This window comes from Nothoprocta perdicaria, unplaced genomic scaffold (assembly GCF_003342845.1).
Source record: "Nothoprocta perdicaria isolate Ctin4 unplaced genomic scaffold, notPer1 scaffold_213, whole genome shotgun sequence".
NCBI classification, from domain to species: Eukaryota; Metazoa; Chordata; class Aves; order Tinamiformes; family Tinamidae; genus Nothoprocta; species Nothoprocta perdicaria.
Window position 1 is genome coordinate 705805 of NW_020455350.1, and position 19519 is coordinate 725323.

General features: G+C 39.0%; 1 protein-coding gene across 5 annotated transcripts in view; it reads right to left on the reverse strand.

Annotated features, from left to right (window-relative positions):
- SIPA1L1 (signal induced proliferation associated 1 like 1) overlaps nt 1-19519 on the reverse strand; it is a 165022-nt gene that overhangs the window by 52467 nt on the left and 93036 nt on the right. For all 5 annotated transcript variants that reach the window (XM_026038594.1, XM_026038595.1, XM_026038598.1 and 2 more), the window contains 3 exons: nt 13674-15494; nt 5176-5306; nt 2011-2199 (listed from right to left, as the gene is read on the reverse strand). In XM_026038594.1, coding sequence (XP_025894379.1) covers nt 2011-2199; nt 5176-5306; nt 13674-15171 — 1818 coding nt within the window. In that variant the 5' untranslated portion in view covers nt 15172-15494. The remainder of the gene's footprint in view (nt 1-2010; nt 2200-5175; nt 5307-13673; nt 15495-19519) is intronic.

The following is a 19519-nucleotide window of genomic DNA, read 5'->3' on the forward strand; positions in this document are numbered from 1 at the left end:
TCTGCAGATATTAAAAAGCTGGAATAGATAAGGATCAGCCATAAAAATGACACAAAATTCAGAGAAAATATGCTGTAGCGGGAGATGTGAAAAGTGCAATCTGTTTAGTTTATCAGAAACAAGATGGACAGATGATTTATTTACAGCGTACAAAAACCTTCACCGGAAATAAGCCTCATGAAAGGAATCTACAAATATAGCAGAGAAAGAGAATAGAAGAAGTCTGGAAGAAATAGCCAGACATACTGAAGTGAGAATAACTTTGTAGAGCATGAAAATAATCAATTGCTTCAAAATCTCACTCAATGGGTAATAAAATGACAGTCTACCTTAGTTGAAACTGGTGCCTTCCTGGAAATTAAGCTTTATTAAAGCGTGTGTATTTGGCTCAATGAAGGTGTTATGGGGTGAAATATAACAGTGTGCACCAGACAGAAGCCAGGTTAAGGTCACTGTATATTCATAAAACCTTTAATTTACAAAACATCCTATTTGCTATATCAAACAAGCACCTGTTCTGCTGTAATGAAACGGTGTGCCACTCGAAAGGAAAAAGTGATAAACAGTCTGTACACCTAATTAGAGGAGCAGCTGTTAGCCAAATTTTTGTGGTAACTTGGAACTGATAAAGGAGGCAGCTTCTAATTAGTACAGAGTGTGCTTATCTTTTTCTGTTTAAAGTGTCAAATTGTTTCATTACCACAAAACAGAAAAATACTTTGATGTAGAAAATACATTTTAACTCTTCATTGCCCTTTAGGATTTTCAGAAGTATGGCACAAGTAATAATGAGAAAACGTACAATGCCACTTACTGGAGCATTAATGAAATATAGAATATGACATTAGAATAATTTCAGAGAAAAAAATAATGTGATATTTTTTCAGACATTATAAAGTTCCATGAAAATTATGCTAACACAGGTAATTGAAATAACTTCACTGAAATTATTTTAATATAATTTTCTGCCAGATTTTTTGACCCATTAATCTTTTGCAAGCAACACTACTCTTACTCCAAGCTGTTGATGGGCATATTGGGAATGCACTGTCCTATGAATCTGAACGCTCATTTATGGAGCCATGCTGAATTAAAGTACATTTTCTTCACTATCAAGACAGAGATTGTAACTGATACCATGACTTATCCATCAGTTACAGAGTCTAACAGAAGTTTCCTTCTGGCTGAAGGGCAGGTTACATTTAGACTCAGGTAACAGACCATAAATAGGAAATCCATTTTCAAACATCATTGTCATCATTTAAGTAGACATTTAAGTAGAACAGCATTCAGGTCTCCAGTTTCTAAGGTGATCACATGAAAAAAACAGTTGTACTGAAGCACACAAAGGTCTAAAAATCTCTTCTCTCTCTCAGCAGGCTGTAAGGTAACACATCTCCCTTCACCCATCCTATGTCTTTGTTGATTGTTTTATTGATCAGTGTTTTCTAAAAAACTGATAAACATCTATGGAAGATGGAACTACTAAACACACTGTTTCCAAAAGACATTTAACAAAATACTTCTTTAAATAGTCAAAAAAATCCTAAATATATGGCCATGGAAACACAACATCTCTCATGTTGAAAAATAACTGTCTAAATGACAGAAAACAAGTGAATAAAACCATGAGTAGAGTGAGCACTGACATTCAGTATTTAAAGCAGAATTTAACAAGCTGATAAATGCAAGGAATAGAGAGGTGACTAAATTTGCTGGCATCACTAGGCTGTGAGAGCTATAGAGGAGAATTTATGAGAGAAGTTAAATGAACCTATAACAGAGAATGACCAGATAAAAGAACTGAAACTCAGTGCAATTAAGTTTGATACCTGTGGTACAAAAAACCCCAAATTTGTATTGATAGCAATGACGTTTAAGCATTAGGATTTTAGGCTTTGGTGAAAATGCTCAGTATGCTCAGTAACAACTATAAAGCAAACAAAAATCACAGAATTACTCGGAACGAAAGAGAACAACATTTGTTTTATTCTACGACTTTGCACTTACCCCTTGTTCATCCAACTTCATTAGCTGCTCTGTAACTTTAGGAGTGTTGAAGGCCAGTCTGAGGCAGTGGATGTTCAGCTCAGGAACCACATACTCCAGCACTTCTTTCAGGGGAAGTCCTCTGGCTGTGCAATGCTTGGCAGTTGAAGGGATAGCATCTTCCAGCACAGAGCCTCGTAGCGTCATAAGCTGAAGGAACAAAAATACTTTATATATAGGCATATCCACAGAGAAAGAAGAGAGGACTCAGGGGACCTTATCGATATTGATAAATATCTGATGGGAGGATGTAAAGCAGAGGCAAACTCCTCACAGTGGTCCCCAAAGACAGGACAGCAAGCAACAGACACTAGCTGCAAACCAGGAAATTCCACCTGAACATCAGGAAATACTTCCTTACTGTGAGGCTGGCTCAACAGTGGAGCAGCAGGTTGCTCAGAGAGGGTGTAGAGCCTCCATCCTTGGAGATACTCAAACGTGGACATTGTCCTAGGCAACCTGCTGGAGCTGACCTTGCTGGAGCAGCCAGGCTGCACCGTAAAATCACCTTAAGCAGCTTTTTAGAAACTGCTGTTCCTTGGCTATGGCACTGTGTGTCACTGCATATGGGCAGGCATCTTTAACATATGGCAGCAGTCACACTTATTACATAAATCATGCAATAAATGATTATCAGGTATGTTCAACTTCTTCAGTGTCAGTATCACTATGCACAAAGGAAGAAAAAAAGTGAAAAAGAAAAAGAAGGAAAGACGACCAATAGGGAATATATTTACCAACTCCACAATAGCAGTATTCAGTCCTTTCTCCTTAAGTAATTTTAGCTAACAGCTAACGACAAACAGTAAATAGAACAAGAAACAAATTACTGTATTCCTCAATTTACTCAAACCTCAAATGAGTACTTTGAATCTATACATTGGCTAATAAATATTCTTACAAAAGTAACTCAATTCAGGTTTTAATGAAGCAAGAAAAACTGAATAAAAAACACCTGGTAGAGCTGTTTCCATCAAACAGCATGGAAAAACAATAGCAACAAATAAACATTTTTACACTTCAAAGTTTTTGTCAACTCCTACACTATTTTCCTTCAAGAAAGACAAAACAAAAAAGATTCCCTCTAAGGTAGATAAGTAACACAAATGAAGTGCTTCACTTCTAGGTATAAACAGCACATACTTCCAGAAATGTCCTCTTAAGAATTGCTAAAATCTTGGATTTTATTTTTAATCGAATCTGAGCAAAAATGTGACAAAAGAACGTGTTAGCCTTACTGCAATTCAGACTAAACGTTGTATCTATTCATAGAAAGGGGCTGTAATTCAGAACTTTTCACATGTCATAGCTAACATAATTCAGCTCTAGCCTAGACATAACACAATGAGGAAAAGGGGAAGAATTTATTCTGCCTCCTCTTTTGAATTTTATTTGGTGATTTAGACATTCTTTGCTAAAAACTAGACAGTAGCCAAAAAAAGCCATTCTGCATATAGGATGTAACAGAACAGCTTCTGCAATACTAACCAGACAGATTTAAATTAGCAATAACATTCAGAAACGCCTCAGTCCATTTTTTTTGTTTTTTTTCTTCCTCCCCTCAGTCCATGCAAGGGACATAAGCACAAAAAAAAGCAAAAGACATTTTCCCCCAATCAGTTATTCTTTGCTAGTGATCAAAACTAAATAGAGACAAGAGATTTTTGCTCACAATAAAAAAACAGTCATGCTAGAATTAATAACAAAGAAACACAACTTCGAAGTAGACTTCTACTCTCTTAGACATAAAAAGTGCCTACTTTTCAGTAAAGCTCAGGGTAGTCTGCTAACCTCATTTCAGTTGTTTGTTTAGCAGACTTTTTATTTAAGCAGAGCACAGTTATTCCCTCAAATGCGCTTAACTCAAAAAATTATGTGAAAGTTTCAATGGCTTTTCAAACTGTGTGCAAAAATGCCAACTAAGCAAGAAGCTGCTGGAAAAAAAAGCAGGAAAAATATGTTTTAATCACTTTGCTCTTGGCAGAGACAGAGCAGCACTCACCTAGCAAATAGTAGTTACTACATGATGCCTAAATCTCAATCAGAAACAGTTTGAACTGTATCTGCAGGGATAGAAAAAAGCCCTTTAAGAGTATCACCCTCTGTAACTGATGAGACTCTTCGAAGAATCATTTATTTGAAAAAGAAGTATTTATAGAGGAGACCGGTACCACTTCACTGACGTAAGTGAAGGCAGTCACTTGTTTCAGGTTGCATCTTTGCTTCTCAAGACTTTCACCAGCAAGAGAAGTTTACAAAGAGGGAGAAGACAGCAGCAGCAGCAGCCATGTGAGCACAAGCACAATACTCTTAACAGCTGCTAAATATCCCTACTTTCTGATGCTCAGTTTTGTAGACTAGCAGTCTATTAACTTTATAAGAGTCTGGACATTTTCACTATAGTGGCTGCTATTCTAGGTAGAAATGTAAATAGGCGGAAATTTATAGAGGAATTTTGCTAAAAGCTGCACTGATATTTGGCATATTGTCTTGAATAGAATGAGAAAAAAGTGGGTATGAATTTTTTCAGCTCAAAGGTAGAACATATGCCTCCATTTTATTTCACTTAAAGAAATAAAAATAAAGAGACACAAGATCCCACTAGTAAATGTAGGAACTGAAGGGAAAAAACAGCAAAATTCAAGCTGAGTGAAAAGGTTCCACTTGCAATTTCTCATACCTCTTCCGCTTGGAGGTAACCATAAATGTCTGTCTCTAGAAGCCCTGATTTCTGCCATTCTCCTGTTGATTTCCAGTGCAGGACTCCAAAGTTCTTCCCTCCCATCTACCCACTGCCATACATGACACTGGGTGAAGTAATTCTCCCCTCTTTTGCTTGCTTACATTTAATAAAGCTCCAGTAAATTTTTCAAAGTTTAACCTAAACTATTCCCCCTCTCACACACACACACTTTCCTTCTGTGTTGTTATGGAATAGTTCATTGATATCCTTGTCTACTCTGATTTGCTGTAAATATATTGCATTTTTGATCAGGAGATTGCTGGATAGTATTTATAAAGTCCAGATGGAAATCTGTTGACAATGAAAACCCACCAACTCCACACACAGCATTGGATTTTCTCTGCTCACTGGTAGCTTCTTTATTACTTCCCTATATCACTTACCTCGCTGGTTCGGAATATGATCCGGTAGTTGTACTGAGGTCCATTTTCTTTGATTTCTTCTGGTTTTTCTCTTCTTATGCTCACTGCTACTGGACCCAGGTTCTCATCTGCCCCAAAATAGTTCCAGTGTTCTGGGGTTTAAAACAAGAACAAAACAGTCCATCTTACTCTTTGCATAGCAACTGTATTGTCATGCTTAATTGCTATACTAGAAATTAATTTCTGACTCCACTAGCGATAATAGAAACATGCCTTCAGTGGTACCAGAATTTTGTTCTTGTTCTTCAATTTTCTCAAGGAGCATCATTTACACAGGTTGACTGAAATTCAACATTGGTTCTTCTTTTAAAGGACAAAAATAGGATACACTGCCTCTTGCAACAAAATCAATTTCACCTAAGCTAAATACAGCCCATTTCCCCTCGTTAAAAATAAAAAAAAAAAAAAAGAGAAAGCCAAAATACCCCTGAGAAATTCAGCAGTCAGGATATTAAAATGTGAACAACAGACAACTGTACTAAACAAAGGCCGAAAATCAATTTTGTTATGGAAAAAGCAAAGAACATACAAGTCACATGTTTGTCACTCAATTCCAAAAGGTAGAAAAAAATGAGGAAGCTGAAAAGGGGCATGAAAACTTGGTTATAGCAAATCTAAAATTATAACTACAATAAGGTTAAAAAAAAAAAGCAAGAAACAGACCAGTTTGCTAAATTATTTAGAAGGGAAGTACTGAACAATAATGCTAAAACTAAATTTAAAATGCTAAGAGTTGAGTTTAAAATAAGGAAAGTTGTCGAGGTGGCAGAGAGGGAGCGAGGGCTGGAAAAACTGCTCACTATGAACAGGAGGTCACCTGGGAGCTTCAGCTCGACTGAGAGCTATGAAAGGAGGTGGCCCCTGTGAATAAGCACAATCCAAAGGACTGCTTCCAGATAGGAAAGATTAGATTTTTTTGACCTATATACTCTTAAAAAAAAAAAATCACCTCTGAGCTATTCCCAATTAGCTTCCTTTACAGTCCACAGAGATCAACTCAGTAGTCACTGAACTCTAGGATGAGATGAACTGTGCCCTGAAGTAAGAGCCACCAGCCCGTGGGCAGAGATGATGAACCCTAGAAGCACACGGTGCTGCCCACAGAGCATAAAGGCAGCCCTAGGTGATGAGTAATGAGGTAAAGGACACAGTGCAAACCTCTAAAGATGAATCCTGCTGAAAGAGCTTCTGAGAAGCCACCAGCAGCTGCTTCCAAATGAGAAACTCATTTGTCCTACGTGAGAATTCACCTCTCTGATGCAGACTGCATGGGAACCACTACTGCTGGGGAACACCACTGGATCCTGCTTTGCTTGGGGGTTTTGTTCTCAGTTTGAACTTTGTCCTGCTACTTGCATCTTTACCAGCTGTTGATAATGAATTCTGAAGCCATTTAACAGCACTTCTGATAAGGTTTGTCCTTATTGTCTAAGCGAATTCTCAGTTCACCATCCCTGCGCTCTATCTCCCAGCAATAAAACAGACACGTCAAGGGAGGGAAGAGGAACCTCATAATTCATGAGTTAAATGCAGACTGTGAAAAAATACAGCAATTCTTTAAAAAATATTGCTAAAAATATCTATGAAAATTTAAGTAATGAAAATACTGTAAGTAATGAAACAAAGCAATTTATCCATATTTGCAAAGAATATACATGCGGGTTATGATTAATGCATCTTGGCTCAGGTAGCAGTGGAAGCTAGAAATTAAGGTAAACAAAACTTAATTTATTAACCTTAGAATGGATATTAAGTGTTTTATGAATTAAAAGAAGGGCTGTTTTACAACTGGATTCAATAATTTTATTCCAAAAATAAAGAAAGCTTTTTTTTTTTTTTTAATCACACAAAAACTCATTGGAGGTAATACTTCCAAAGCTTGTGATTATTTCATATAAACTACCATTAAAAAACAACACATTTTTTTAAAAAAATTTGTACCTAAAATAAAGTCTGCTGCATAAACATAGGTACACAAATTAGAAGATCTTTTCCTGGATATTGAATTTATAAGCACAATACGGGAAAGGGAAGCAGTCCTCCTGAAACAAAAAGGACAGCTCAGTGCTATAATGTCTTTTACAGTCTAATCCTGAACAAGCAAAGCACTAAAGCTTGCTGAGGGAATTTTATATTCGGCAGATACTTAAATTGTACTGATCCGGGGAAAGAAAATGCAGTTATATAAAGGACTAAAGCAAAGTTTTTTGCATTATCTGCCAACAGTTTAAGCAAAGCTAACATAAAACCCATTCTCATTCTAAAAGCAGCTCAGGAAAGCAGTAACTTCTCAGAGAAGTCAATCCTTCCAGACCACCAACTCCAAACTGCCCACAGGGGCAGCAAGACTGGTGGCTGCTGCTTGATGCTGAGCTAAACTAAACTGATGCTCTTGGTTCAGCCCGTGGAAACTGTCATTCCAAAATCCTTAAGGAACTCGATGGGCAAAGAGAACAGCCTGTTCTTCTGGATGTACAGGCAGCCTTTTCTAAGCGATGTTTAGACAAGGTGATAAAAATGAGTGTTTCCATCCATATGGTTGTTTTATTGATGAATTGTCTTTCATTTGAATTTATAAGTAGGCAAATAAATGGTTCTCCTTGAAAAAAGGCTTGATATATCACTGGTAATTAATTCATTATTCACTAAGAATGTTTTTGAACTGAAATGCCTGAAATGGAAGGTGGACAGAGAAATGACTGCAAAGGAAACAAAGTTGGAGAAGTTAAATATATCTCCACTGTATTTTAGATGGCCTTAACTTCTCCAACTTTGTTTCCTGTAGGAAACATTAAAATAAAATATGGAGTTTCAAGCTAGATTACCCTGCACCAGTTTTAGATTAAGCCTATCTCTTGATTTAAAAGTCCATCAATTATGGTATTGGTCCTGACTACCAAAAACCAGAATGTTTTATGCAACCTACATTTAAAGTGGAGATGATGTCAAAAATGAGTACTACTACAAAGGAAATTAAGAAACTGGCTAAAACACAAAAAGGTTTAGGTGCAGGAAAAAAAAGTGTTGATGAGATCAGGGCCTGGCCTTGGAACTGATCTTGCTCAATACCTTTTATGATAAGGTGAGCATGAGAAGGAAGAATGTGCTCATGCTAAAGATTGGCACATCAGCCAAGAACAACTGGATGGCCAAAGACAAGGAGAGTAAAGGCAGCACAAATCACTTCATGCACTTACAGGCCAATATAAAGAAATTCTCCAACAGACAGATGGCATATGGATATACAAGTTAGTCATAGGATGACTGTGAGAAAATAAAGTATTGCAGACATCAAAACCAGAAAGACATTTTCACAATTTTCTGATCAACCAGCTGACGATTCTGAGCGGGTGGTTCTACTGCAACTGCACAAACATTACCAGACTTCATCCACAACACATTTACAACCTGGTGCCCACGGTGAGAAGAGAAATTCAGCCCAGAGGCTGCCGCAGGGAAAGCCTGCAACCATCACATACGAAATGAAAAGACCCTAACAGCAGAAGAGACCCGAGGGAGCCAGCCCTGCCAAGCAAAACGAAGCGTTCAAGAAATACGACTGCTCTGGGGACAGGTGGGTAAAGCAGAGAGAAATGTGTTCAGATTTAAGAGGAGCATTCTCAAAGAACAAACAGATAAATCGGTCATAAATACATCTAGGCTGGAAACAAGACAGTACCTAATTATCAAAGAAAATTAAGCTTTGAAATGGTTTTGCAGTAGTGGTACAGAGAAGTGACCTAAGTGCTTTTAAAAACACACTCTGATCCATTTATGGATGAATTCTGTGATGAAGCTTCCTGTGGCAACACAGGCTGGGACGGACACTTGGACACTGTGTCCTCTCCATCCTCTGCACCTCTCCATAGCTTGATGAGATCAATGAATCAAACTCCAAGCGGTCAAGACTTTGCAAAAACATTCTGGGAAATATAAAGTCACTTCAAAATATACAGATGCCATTTTGAATGTCAATTATTAGCATCTATATTCTCTCAAACACCTCTGTGAGGTCCCATTTCTACTATCCATAAACTACACTTTAGCCTTACTTGGCACTTTTCCTCGGAAGCGGACAGTAACCATACATCTGTTTCCTACCATAAAGTGAGAACCAGTTACAGGCAAATGCACAGCTTTTCTTGTGTGCATATCTGCATACACTCAGGCAAACCAACGTGCTCAAGCAAGCTATTTTCAGTGTGGTTAGCTGCACATATTTTTCTTTTACACCTGATGTGCCATTTGGATGATTAGGTTAAAAATTATTCACAGGGCAGCTGCTGGTCACGTACCAATGCAACAACCTGGAAGTCAAATAATCACCACAGGTATTGGGACTTGAACGCTTTCCAGAGACAGTAAATAGCTACCGTAGAGGAAAAATAATTCCATTATATTATGTAATGGAAAAAGCTGCCCAATTTCCAAAGCATTAGTGGCACAGAGCTCAATGGATGAACAAGATGGGAAGATTTTTAAATAAAGGCATAATTTGTATATGCTTCCTAATGGTGGCTACATCTAACCTGCAAAGCTATTATCTTAAATGGATATATTCTCTATATAAATAAAAATCACGCATAAAAATTAAATAATTTCTAAAAGGGCTTTTTACACATTGAAGATAATGTTCTTGTGTTGGTAAGCATGCACTGATAGGTCTTTCCTACAGCAAAAAATCTTAGAGAAAAAACTTCTCATGTTTTAATAAAAGATCTTGCCAGTTATAGAATAATCCAGCCCTGAATCAATATCAGGTATTTCTGACACCAGAACTGTTGCAGAAAATAATAATGAAAAATAAATATCAAAAAAAAAAAAATTGTTTGGAAACTGAGTCCCTTCTTTGGGGCTTTTCTTCATCTCGGGAGTAACAACCTGAGGAAATGGGATCAATTTTTAAGTTTCTGTAGAACCTTTAGCCTAAAACAAAAATTATCTTTATTGTGATGCACTGTCAAGATTCTGTCAAAAGCTGCATTATAAAAATGTACCAGGTATAAATTTTCAACTCAAGGGGTCAGCCAAGAAAAAATTAAAACTAATTTTTTAAAATCCACATGCTCTGGAAATACTCATTCCTATTCTTTTCCAAAACATTTTTAAGCTATACATCAGTGCTGATATTCTCCTCTCTTCACACGCCTCTTTTCTTTGCATTCCTTGTAAGTGAGGGAGCAACTAGGTCAGGCGCTGAGGATGAAACAAAAACAGTGTGTCACTGATAAAGGATGGTCAAAAATCAGGAATTACTAAGAGAAAACCTCAGGACACTGTTATGCCACTGTGCAAACCTGTGCTGGTGGCGTGCCTGTATCTTTAATACTATGCACAGTTCTCCACTCTCAACCTGCAAAAGGTTCAGAGGACTAGCAAAACACGATTGTAGAAGATAACGTGCTTGAGGCTTACAAAAACAAACAGCAAGGAAGGGCAAAAAGGAGGAAAAGGAGCATTTTTAAACCAGCAGTGCTACTATTTCCTGTGAGGACCCTCCCGGTCACACTGGAAGACAGTGATCACAGGAGGTTGCTCTTCACAGCTAGTGCACATCTGAACTCCTGGCTGCCATAGTATCCTGAGCACTAACAGTTTACATGGGTAACAGCAAGTCCAAAGACTACTAAATATAAATGATACTATCCCTAGGCTAGGAAGTCCAAGAGAATCACAGAATCATAGAATCCTTAAGGTTGGAAGGGACCTCTGGAGATCATCTAGCCCAGCTCCCTTGTACATGCAGGGTCACCTGGAACACATGGCATGGGGCTGCGTTTGAAGATCTACAGAGAAGGAGACTCCACAACCTCTCCAGGCAGCCTGTTCCAGGGCTCTGTCACCCTCAGTGTCAAGAAATCTTTCCTTATGTTCCTAGGGAACTTTTGGTGCTTCAGTTTGTGGCCTTTTCCTCTAGTCCTATCAGTGGTCACCACTGAGAAGAGGCCCTCCTCCTCAAACCCTCCCTTGAGGTATTTATACACACTGCCCAGATCCCCCCTCACCTGGGACAGAATACCTGGGAGGTGGGATCTCATGCTTGTCCTATTCTCACCCTTCCTCGAGCATCCGTTGCAGACCCGCTGTCAGAAAACAGGGCTAGAGGAAGCTCCAAAATGACTTAAAGACTGTTCTGGTCTTTGGAGACCACGGGTGTGGTTTTATGCCCAGAAGCAGTCACTTTTTTTTTTTTTTTTTTTTTTTTCTTTTGTATCTGAGTGTTGCAGCTAATAGGAAGGAATTAATTGGAGGGGTGGGGAGAGGCTGCAAAGCTCTGTGCTCGTGCGAGAGTCTCGCATGCCCACATGCTAAGACCTCTCTTTTCAACACTTCAGTAAAAAGGGCTGAACAAGCTGATGTTCCCCCTTCGTGCCATGAAATGCTTCCCATAACTGAAGGCAATCGGCTGCCTTAATGTGCATTTTCTCAGGGAGGTTAATTACAAAAGCTTATTCCCATCACAACCATGAGACAAATCAGAAGGTCATGGAGCTCAACAAGGAAGGCAGCACGCAGGCCAGAAACAAAGCCTCGGTCCAGGCACTGAAGGGCTGGCTTGGTGATGCCTCCCCCGCTTGCAACACGACTACTTACGCTCAGGGCCATCGTACAGAAGAGATGCAAGAACTTCCAACCTGCTGTCATTCTGATTAATTCTAGGAATATCATATTTAGGGAATAAATCTTTTATTTCAGTAATTGTCTTTTTTTTTCCTCTTTACTTTTCAACTCACTTCTAAACATTTTTAATTACTAATTGTCTTATATTCATCTATTTTGGCAAGTATTCCAACTTCATTCCAGAGTGCCCAGAAACATGTGCTTGGCCATACACCAAGCAGCAGGAGCTGAAAGAGCACATTCATAGGGGTGCAAAGGAGCAATCATGCTGACACGGCACCAAAGCTAACCTTACTCTTCTCACACCAATATGACACTCTGTAAATACAGCCAACTTCTCCAATAAAGAATTGGTCTCCAATAAATATCAAGTAGTTTGAATATGAGTACAGTGAAATCTAAAATGGGTCTCAGTGCACAAGAAAATCATTGCTCCTTATCTCCAATCCCATTCCATCCACATACTGACACCTCTATATTTGGTTACGCATCACCAACAGCCTTAGGACTAGATCACACAGATCTTATCTAATTCATCCTAACGGTTAGCTAAATCAAAGACAGAAAATTGCTGCTGCCTAGGGACTAAAATCCCACTCGCACCTCTTTCTGGTTCCACTGGGTGCCTTCATTGCTCACCTGCCACTAGATTTTGGCACTTCCCTGATTGCAAGGGAAGCTGCTTTGACTCACTGAAATTTAAGAAAAACATACAAGCAATATAAAAATAATGAAATGAATTGTGATGACAAGATTTCTGCTTGGTTAGCAAACTGAATCAGCCTGCCATGTGACCAGAAAACAACAGAATTGGTACAAGGAAAGGAGGAATAGGTCTTCCCATTTTTGCTGTAGAAATGCTGTTAAATCAAGTCAGCTGTAGAAAGAAACGGACCCTTTAGTTACTGATTGCACAACTCAGGAGAGCAATAAGGAATCATATCCTTCCAAAGCGAGAGATATTGGAAGGTAATTGCAGCCAGAGCTGGAGGTCTCAGGCTCTCTCCTCCAAACAGAACTCACCTTATGCCGTGCAAAAGAATTCATTTTTGTTTCCCCAGGCTCTTCTCTAAGCAATTATCGTGGGGGGAATTCAAAAGCACAGGCTACCTCCCGGTCCTAAACTATCACAAAACAGAAGATAATGGGAAAGTAACAAGAACCTCTCAACCAAGGGATGCTGTAGGAAGAGGAGAGAGACCTGCTTCAAGGTCACACACTGTAAGGGAAAAGCAGGAGATGAGGGTCTAAGCTGTAACCCACAGCTCTGTCTAGATCTGACAAATTAGATTTTTTTTTCCTCAGATGATGGCTGCAATAAAAGTCAGGAAGAAAGTCTTCATGTTAAAAATATACAAGGGTTCATTTGCTTTTAATAGCTTAAAATTTTTGAAGAATATTGCAAATGACATCTAAGTTTCCAAGCTGCACTTTTCCACTAAATCCTTAGTGACTCAGCTCTTTATGTAGAGCAAAAAAGAGTCATATTTTAATGCTTAACAAACAAAACAAACCTGCAAAACTTTCAAACGTCAAAAACCCCCCTCTTTCCCCAAAGTGGATGCCAAAATTGCATTTCAAGACAAATATATTTTATAGTTGTTGCTAACCATTCATTGTATAACGATACCACAATAATTTTTTTCCTCCTTAAGACAGTGACCAGTTCTACTAAGCACAGCGTGCACTGGTTCAAGGAGCAAATGGGCAAAATAAGGTGGTCAAGTACTGATGGTAAGAAACATATAATATACACAAATATTACCATTACATGTCAACTAAGTTTATAATTTTGTCAGAAAAGGATCGGTAGAATGGGGAGAAACAGATCTACTTACCCTTCTGGTAGAAGAATTTGCGATAATAATATGCACCAAGGTCTACATGTTCAACAATGTATCGCTTCACTCTGTCTAGATGTAAGATCAGATTCTCCTTGGGAACTTCTAGAACTGCTACTCCAGCGTTTGTGCAATGAGAACTCAGGGTGGACTCAAACGAGGCACTTTCACATCCACTGAAGGAACCTGAATTAGATTTGGAAAGGCTGATCTTCCTCTCCCCTTCCCCACCAATCTCGTTACGAAAATAAGGGCAACTCATCACAAGTTCATTGCTTTTATCATCCCCCTGGTCCATATTGAGGCTTCCTTTGGAATTCAGATCTTCGGTGCTGCCCATTGGAGAATTGAAACTTGCAGAATGGGACAAGGGTCCAGACACAAGCGATGCTACAGCAGCAGCAGATGCCCCTGTCGTCGTGTTCCTTCTTTTAATAACATTATGCCTGTTGATCGCGGCTTCGTTCAAATCAAACAATATGCTCTGCACATCATAGTGGGCAAAGCACTTGGGGCAAGTCCAAGGCTTGACACTATCTTCGGACCTGTTATCTTCAAGATCCGAAGACTTCCCGAGCTCCCCTTCGCCTTTGGCGTTGCGCAGCTTACGAAAAATGGACGAATCTCCCGTCTCGGATTTTGAGCGTCTCTTAAGTGGCTTCTCCCTTTCCTTGAAGAGTCTCAGGTTCTCCCTTTGCGTAATAGGCCCGTCTATCACATCCAGAGAGAACCCCGAACCCTTGCTTCCACTGGCAATCAGGAGTTCGCTGAGCTTAGTCGTGGCTGGGCTTCTCTGATCAGATTTTTCATCTTTATAGCCCTTCAGTAGGTCAAAAAAACTCTCCCCTGAAGTTCCCTGCTTATCTATTGAAGAGGTGCTGCCATATTCCCTGTGCAGGGATGGGCCAGATTTAAAGGTAGGTGAGATACATTCATCGAAACTGTCCACATCAAGCTCACTTATGGTAATGTCACTGTTACTGCGCTGCCTTATTCTGCGAAGAGCTTTCCTAGGAGAATTGGGGTAGCCATCAGGTGTAAGAAACCTGGAATCGAGGTTCTCGGATTGTCTGGTCTTGCTTTTGAGCGTGTTCTGGATGCTCTTTAGCATGACGGAATCACTAGCATTCAGGTTCACAGAGCTTCCCTGGCTCCCAGGGCTGCTTTTAGAAGACATGCTGTCAAGGCAACTCGTTGCATCAATATCTTGACTAGACCTACTTGTGTCCTTGATGTTGTCCTTCCTCGGGGGCCAGTCAGCAATCCTTGCCCTGACCCCCATTTTAGGGACTCCGGGAGTCGAGGTAACGTGATGGGAACTTTCATTGCGAGGAGGTCCAACCGGAGCCATGACTGCAGAGCCTAAGCTACCATTCTGTGACCTAAAGCGTCTCATATAGAAGTCATCCGAGTGGACTTTCGAGGTGCCATCTGTTCCAACTGCTACCCCAGTGGCAACAGCCCTTTCAGTCTGGGACCGCTTCAAGCTGGTCATGATCTTTCGGTGTGTTGGGCCTTAGTAAGTTCCAAAAGAAAATACAGTCATTTCTGCTTTTTAAATAGACAGTTCTCTTTTGGAGAAGGGTCTCCAAAATATGCAATGGTTGCATGAGATCTTAATCGTGGACATTTAAGGATAGTTAAATGTAAATATCAAGAAAATTCAGATATTCAGGAGGATTTGATGACCAGGAATTTCCTTTAACTTTAGCATTTTAAGGAGTGGCCATGCTCCAATATCTTCAAATTGTTTAAGCATCCCTTGTACTCCAAAACATCGAAGTTATAGTCCAATAATACAGTCTGCTTCTTTTAAATCTAGAATAGACAAAAAGACAAATAAAGGCATTAATCATTTTATATAACTTTGCTTCATAACTGATGCTATCAAAGTAATTAAGACTTCTGGCAAACACACTTTTAAATCTCATTGACCATTATCTCACGAATGCAGTGTAACCATGGGAAAGAAGCTCCCAGATTCTGTTTGTTGATTTGCCTTTGGAAAAATGTTTTTACATTTGGATTCCACACCTACATACAAACTTCACCTTATGAACTGAGTGGTGAGAGGTTTTAGTTTAGTTTGCAGAGAGTTTTGCAAATCAGGAGGACAGAGCACATTTCTACAACTGAAGGACACCTGAGTAATTTACTATATCAGCAATAGTTAGCCAAATCAGGAGCCTGACATTCCTAAAGACTTCAAAAGCACTACGTAGCACGGTCTTGGATGCTCTTAGGTATTAACTATGCCTCTTCCAATTTTCCATCAAGTTGAAAAAGAGAAATGCTAACCAAAAAAGAGGTCAAGTGGCAGAGAGATCAAATTTTCCATCAAGTTAAATAAGAGAAATGCTAACTGAAAAGAAGCCAACTGGCACAAAGATGACAAAATGATAGCAGAGATCATGGCTGTTGATAGCACTCTCCATTTTGCACAGTCTTATTTGCAAATCATCCGAATGCTACAGAAACCATGCATCCCCTCACTACACATTTCACACCGTAAACAAACCCAAAATAAACAGAATCACACTCAAGTGAATGCAACATTTGATACCAAGTTATTTCCCTTGTTAAGGGGATACAGTTTGTCTGCAATTCATTGCTACAAAGCCACAGAAATTAAGTGCTTCGCCAAAGCATTTGGCACACCCAACCTTTACAATATCATTTGAAGAGCTACAACTAAAAATAAATAATTCTACAGATATACTATATTCGGTAGAAGACAAAAACCACAAGACTGTCAGGAAAATCCTGCCCTACCACCTACAGCCTTTAACACAAAGAAGTTCGCAGCTTTCAAGGGCTGCACAGATTACACAAAACATGGCCTTTAAAAACTTGCCAAACGTGCAGGGAAATGCTGCTGAACAAGCACCCCAAGAGCCCCACACTGCACAATTCAGAATCATCGACAAATCCAGGCTTTCTAATGCTCACAGGAAAACTGTTACTTTCCATAGTCTCTTCTCAAAACTACAGCGTCCCTTCCTCCACAAAAACCGAGGACCAAGGCAGAATATTTCTGTCCCCAAAGGCAGCAAGTTTAACCTCACTTGCCATAGACAACGCTGCTTTGAAATAGCAGCTGCTATTTATATAAAGTTGAACGCTTAAGGAATATTTAAAACACAAGCTGCATGCATTAGAGATGACAAAACCAGTACAAACAATCCACGGTTACTCTGTTTGTACAGCTGTTTACATAAGTATTTTCCTTATAAGACTGCTGCACCAATACTGTCAAAAAAATAAACATATTTTCCTACCTAAAGGGTAATTTTAAAAGGTTGTCCAGGCATCTAACTGTTGCAAGAGTCCTATATTTAGGGCTTTATTAATTAATATTTTTAACGTTGTATGCACTTCTAACACTTTTCTGGTTGAGAGCTAATTAAGCTGATGACCTGTGTGTACAAACCGGATCAGGGAGCGCAAGAAGCAAACACCACATTGCTCTGATGGACACTTTTCAGCCACGGTGCAGCCGAGCAGCCCTCGCCCACGAAGCTCCAGGGGATGGGAACACTGGGGAGTCATTGCCAAAGAGTTTCTTATTTTTAGAGAAAGGAAGGAAAAACGACAACACCAAAACCCACAACGATACAGCGCAGGGCAAAAACAGGCTGAAAGAAACAAAAAGGTGGGAGACAATTTGCCTAGTAATTCATGAAATGTAAGTGCTCTGGGGAACTTGCTCCTGACCTGCTGTACATGCAGTACAGCCATTAGTTCTACAGCCTCACACTGCCTTTTCCAAAGGAAGTATTTCTCCTGCTCCTCAGCATCACGGATGGATTACACTAAGAACCAGCTGTTTCATGTTCTGCAGTTTTCCATAAGCGTCTTTCTTCATCTGCTGGGGCAGCTGGAATACAGATACTAAGTGATTAAAGTCACATTTAGTATTTTATTCTGATGAGAACTGAATTCTTCCCTTGCCTGGGTCTAGTTGATATGAATCAAATCACCTAAAGCAAAGTTCTTCAGAGAGAAGCGAGCTGCCTGCTGTTCTTCTGTTCCTGTGCAAATTTCTGAATGACCTTTATGCTTTCTAACTTAGTATTTCAATTTTCTCTTTAATAACTGCTTTTTAATCTGGTTTAAACTTTGTTACTTCAATTCTACTCTGCCTATATATTTCCCATACAATCTTCAATGAGGTTTTCTTTTCTTTTTGATCTTTTTATTTATTTATTTACTTATCTTTTAAACCTGAGCATCTTCTACCTAGCAAGGATTTACTAGATACTCTGTTCCCTGCTAGAGACACACTGGGATTTTAGACAGTCACATTGTGGATCCTCACGATTCTAATTTTCTGCTGTTGGCAGAGATTGATTTTTCAGCATCAAATTATTTATGGGTGATAATGTTCCAGAGGAAAGACTTCATATTTTGGCATCGGTCCTCATTAACAAATGTCACTTTATCATTAAGAGTTTGGGAATGGGGAATCTGCTTTCTAAATTCCAAAAAGTCTCGGGAAAATATAATAATGAGGATGGTAATACAACATTACCAGGTTTATTCTAAAATATTCCTTATTTTAGGACAGGAAGTCCAGAATTGCATTAAATCAAGTAGCTATCAGTCATCAAGTAAAATCACCTCTATTCTTAATGGTTACTGAAATTTAGTCCACTTGGGAAATTATGCAACTATATAACATATGTTATGTCAGTAACCCTTGCTAACTTTTCCTAGTAGAACTTATACAACCATAAAAGCTGAAAACTGGCAGCTTCTCTGCCAACAGAAAAGGGAAAAAAAAGGAAAAACCTTCAGCTGTTTGTATCAGAAATTCTTACCTGAATTGTAACACAGAACAAAATTCTAGGACGAAAATACTCATGTATCAGCCAATTGAGTTATTATGTAAGCAGAAAATAATGTCTAATTTCATAAAATGAATTTCTCAGAGGAGAAAATCAATTTAATCATTAGAACTACTTGAGCTTTATATGGTTAGCTATTAACTTGATCTTTTTCTTTCTGAAATTAACTTCATCATTATAATCAAAGACAAGTTGAAAGGTTCCTCATTCAGGGGAAGTTTTCACGAGCTGAAAGGCTATTAGTAGAACTACGTTTGATACTTTACCAGCTTCTCAGCTTTAATTTTGTTATGTTCTGAAGAATTGTTGGGTTTTGTCTATGATAACAGGACTCATGAAAGATGCCAGAGCTGCACAGAGTGCAGGATAGAGTCCCCTGAGTGTTTTATCAAGGCATCTTTGTCTACTTCCACCCAGATTTATGTTGCTCTGTGAAAATTTGCCACCTATTTACATGTAATCGTGCATTTCTACCTCTTTCTGCAAATGATTCACTGTTCCCTAACCCTAGAAAGAGAACACTTGTACTCAGAAGATGCAGTGTTATCTGCTGCAATTACTTGTGCTGATCTGTTGGGCTTTACCATTTAAATTTCCCTGATGTGCCGTACTTTAAAACACAAGAATGTTCTATTTAACCCACGCTAGGTTAAAACCATTTTTAAGATTTAGTAGTAATTGGTTTGAAAACACTATACAGATGTTACTGGCCAGTCATACTCACCATCAGTTGCAGGGACACAGTGTTTGGGACATGTCAGGATGGTACATAAGACATTCCAAAAGGTGTGTGAACACACACAGGAAGGAAGTGCTAGGGATCCTCGATTAGAATTAGAGCACATTCTTGCTCAATTGCCATTTCCACTCATAATTCCATCATTCCATCATTCTTGACTTAAACACTGGAATATCTCAAGCCAGAATTATATCCCACTTCTCTGCATCAATTCTGCCATCTAGCAATTCAGAGGAGTCTATGACAACCCTTGAGGT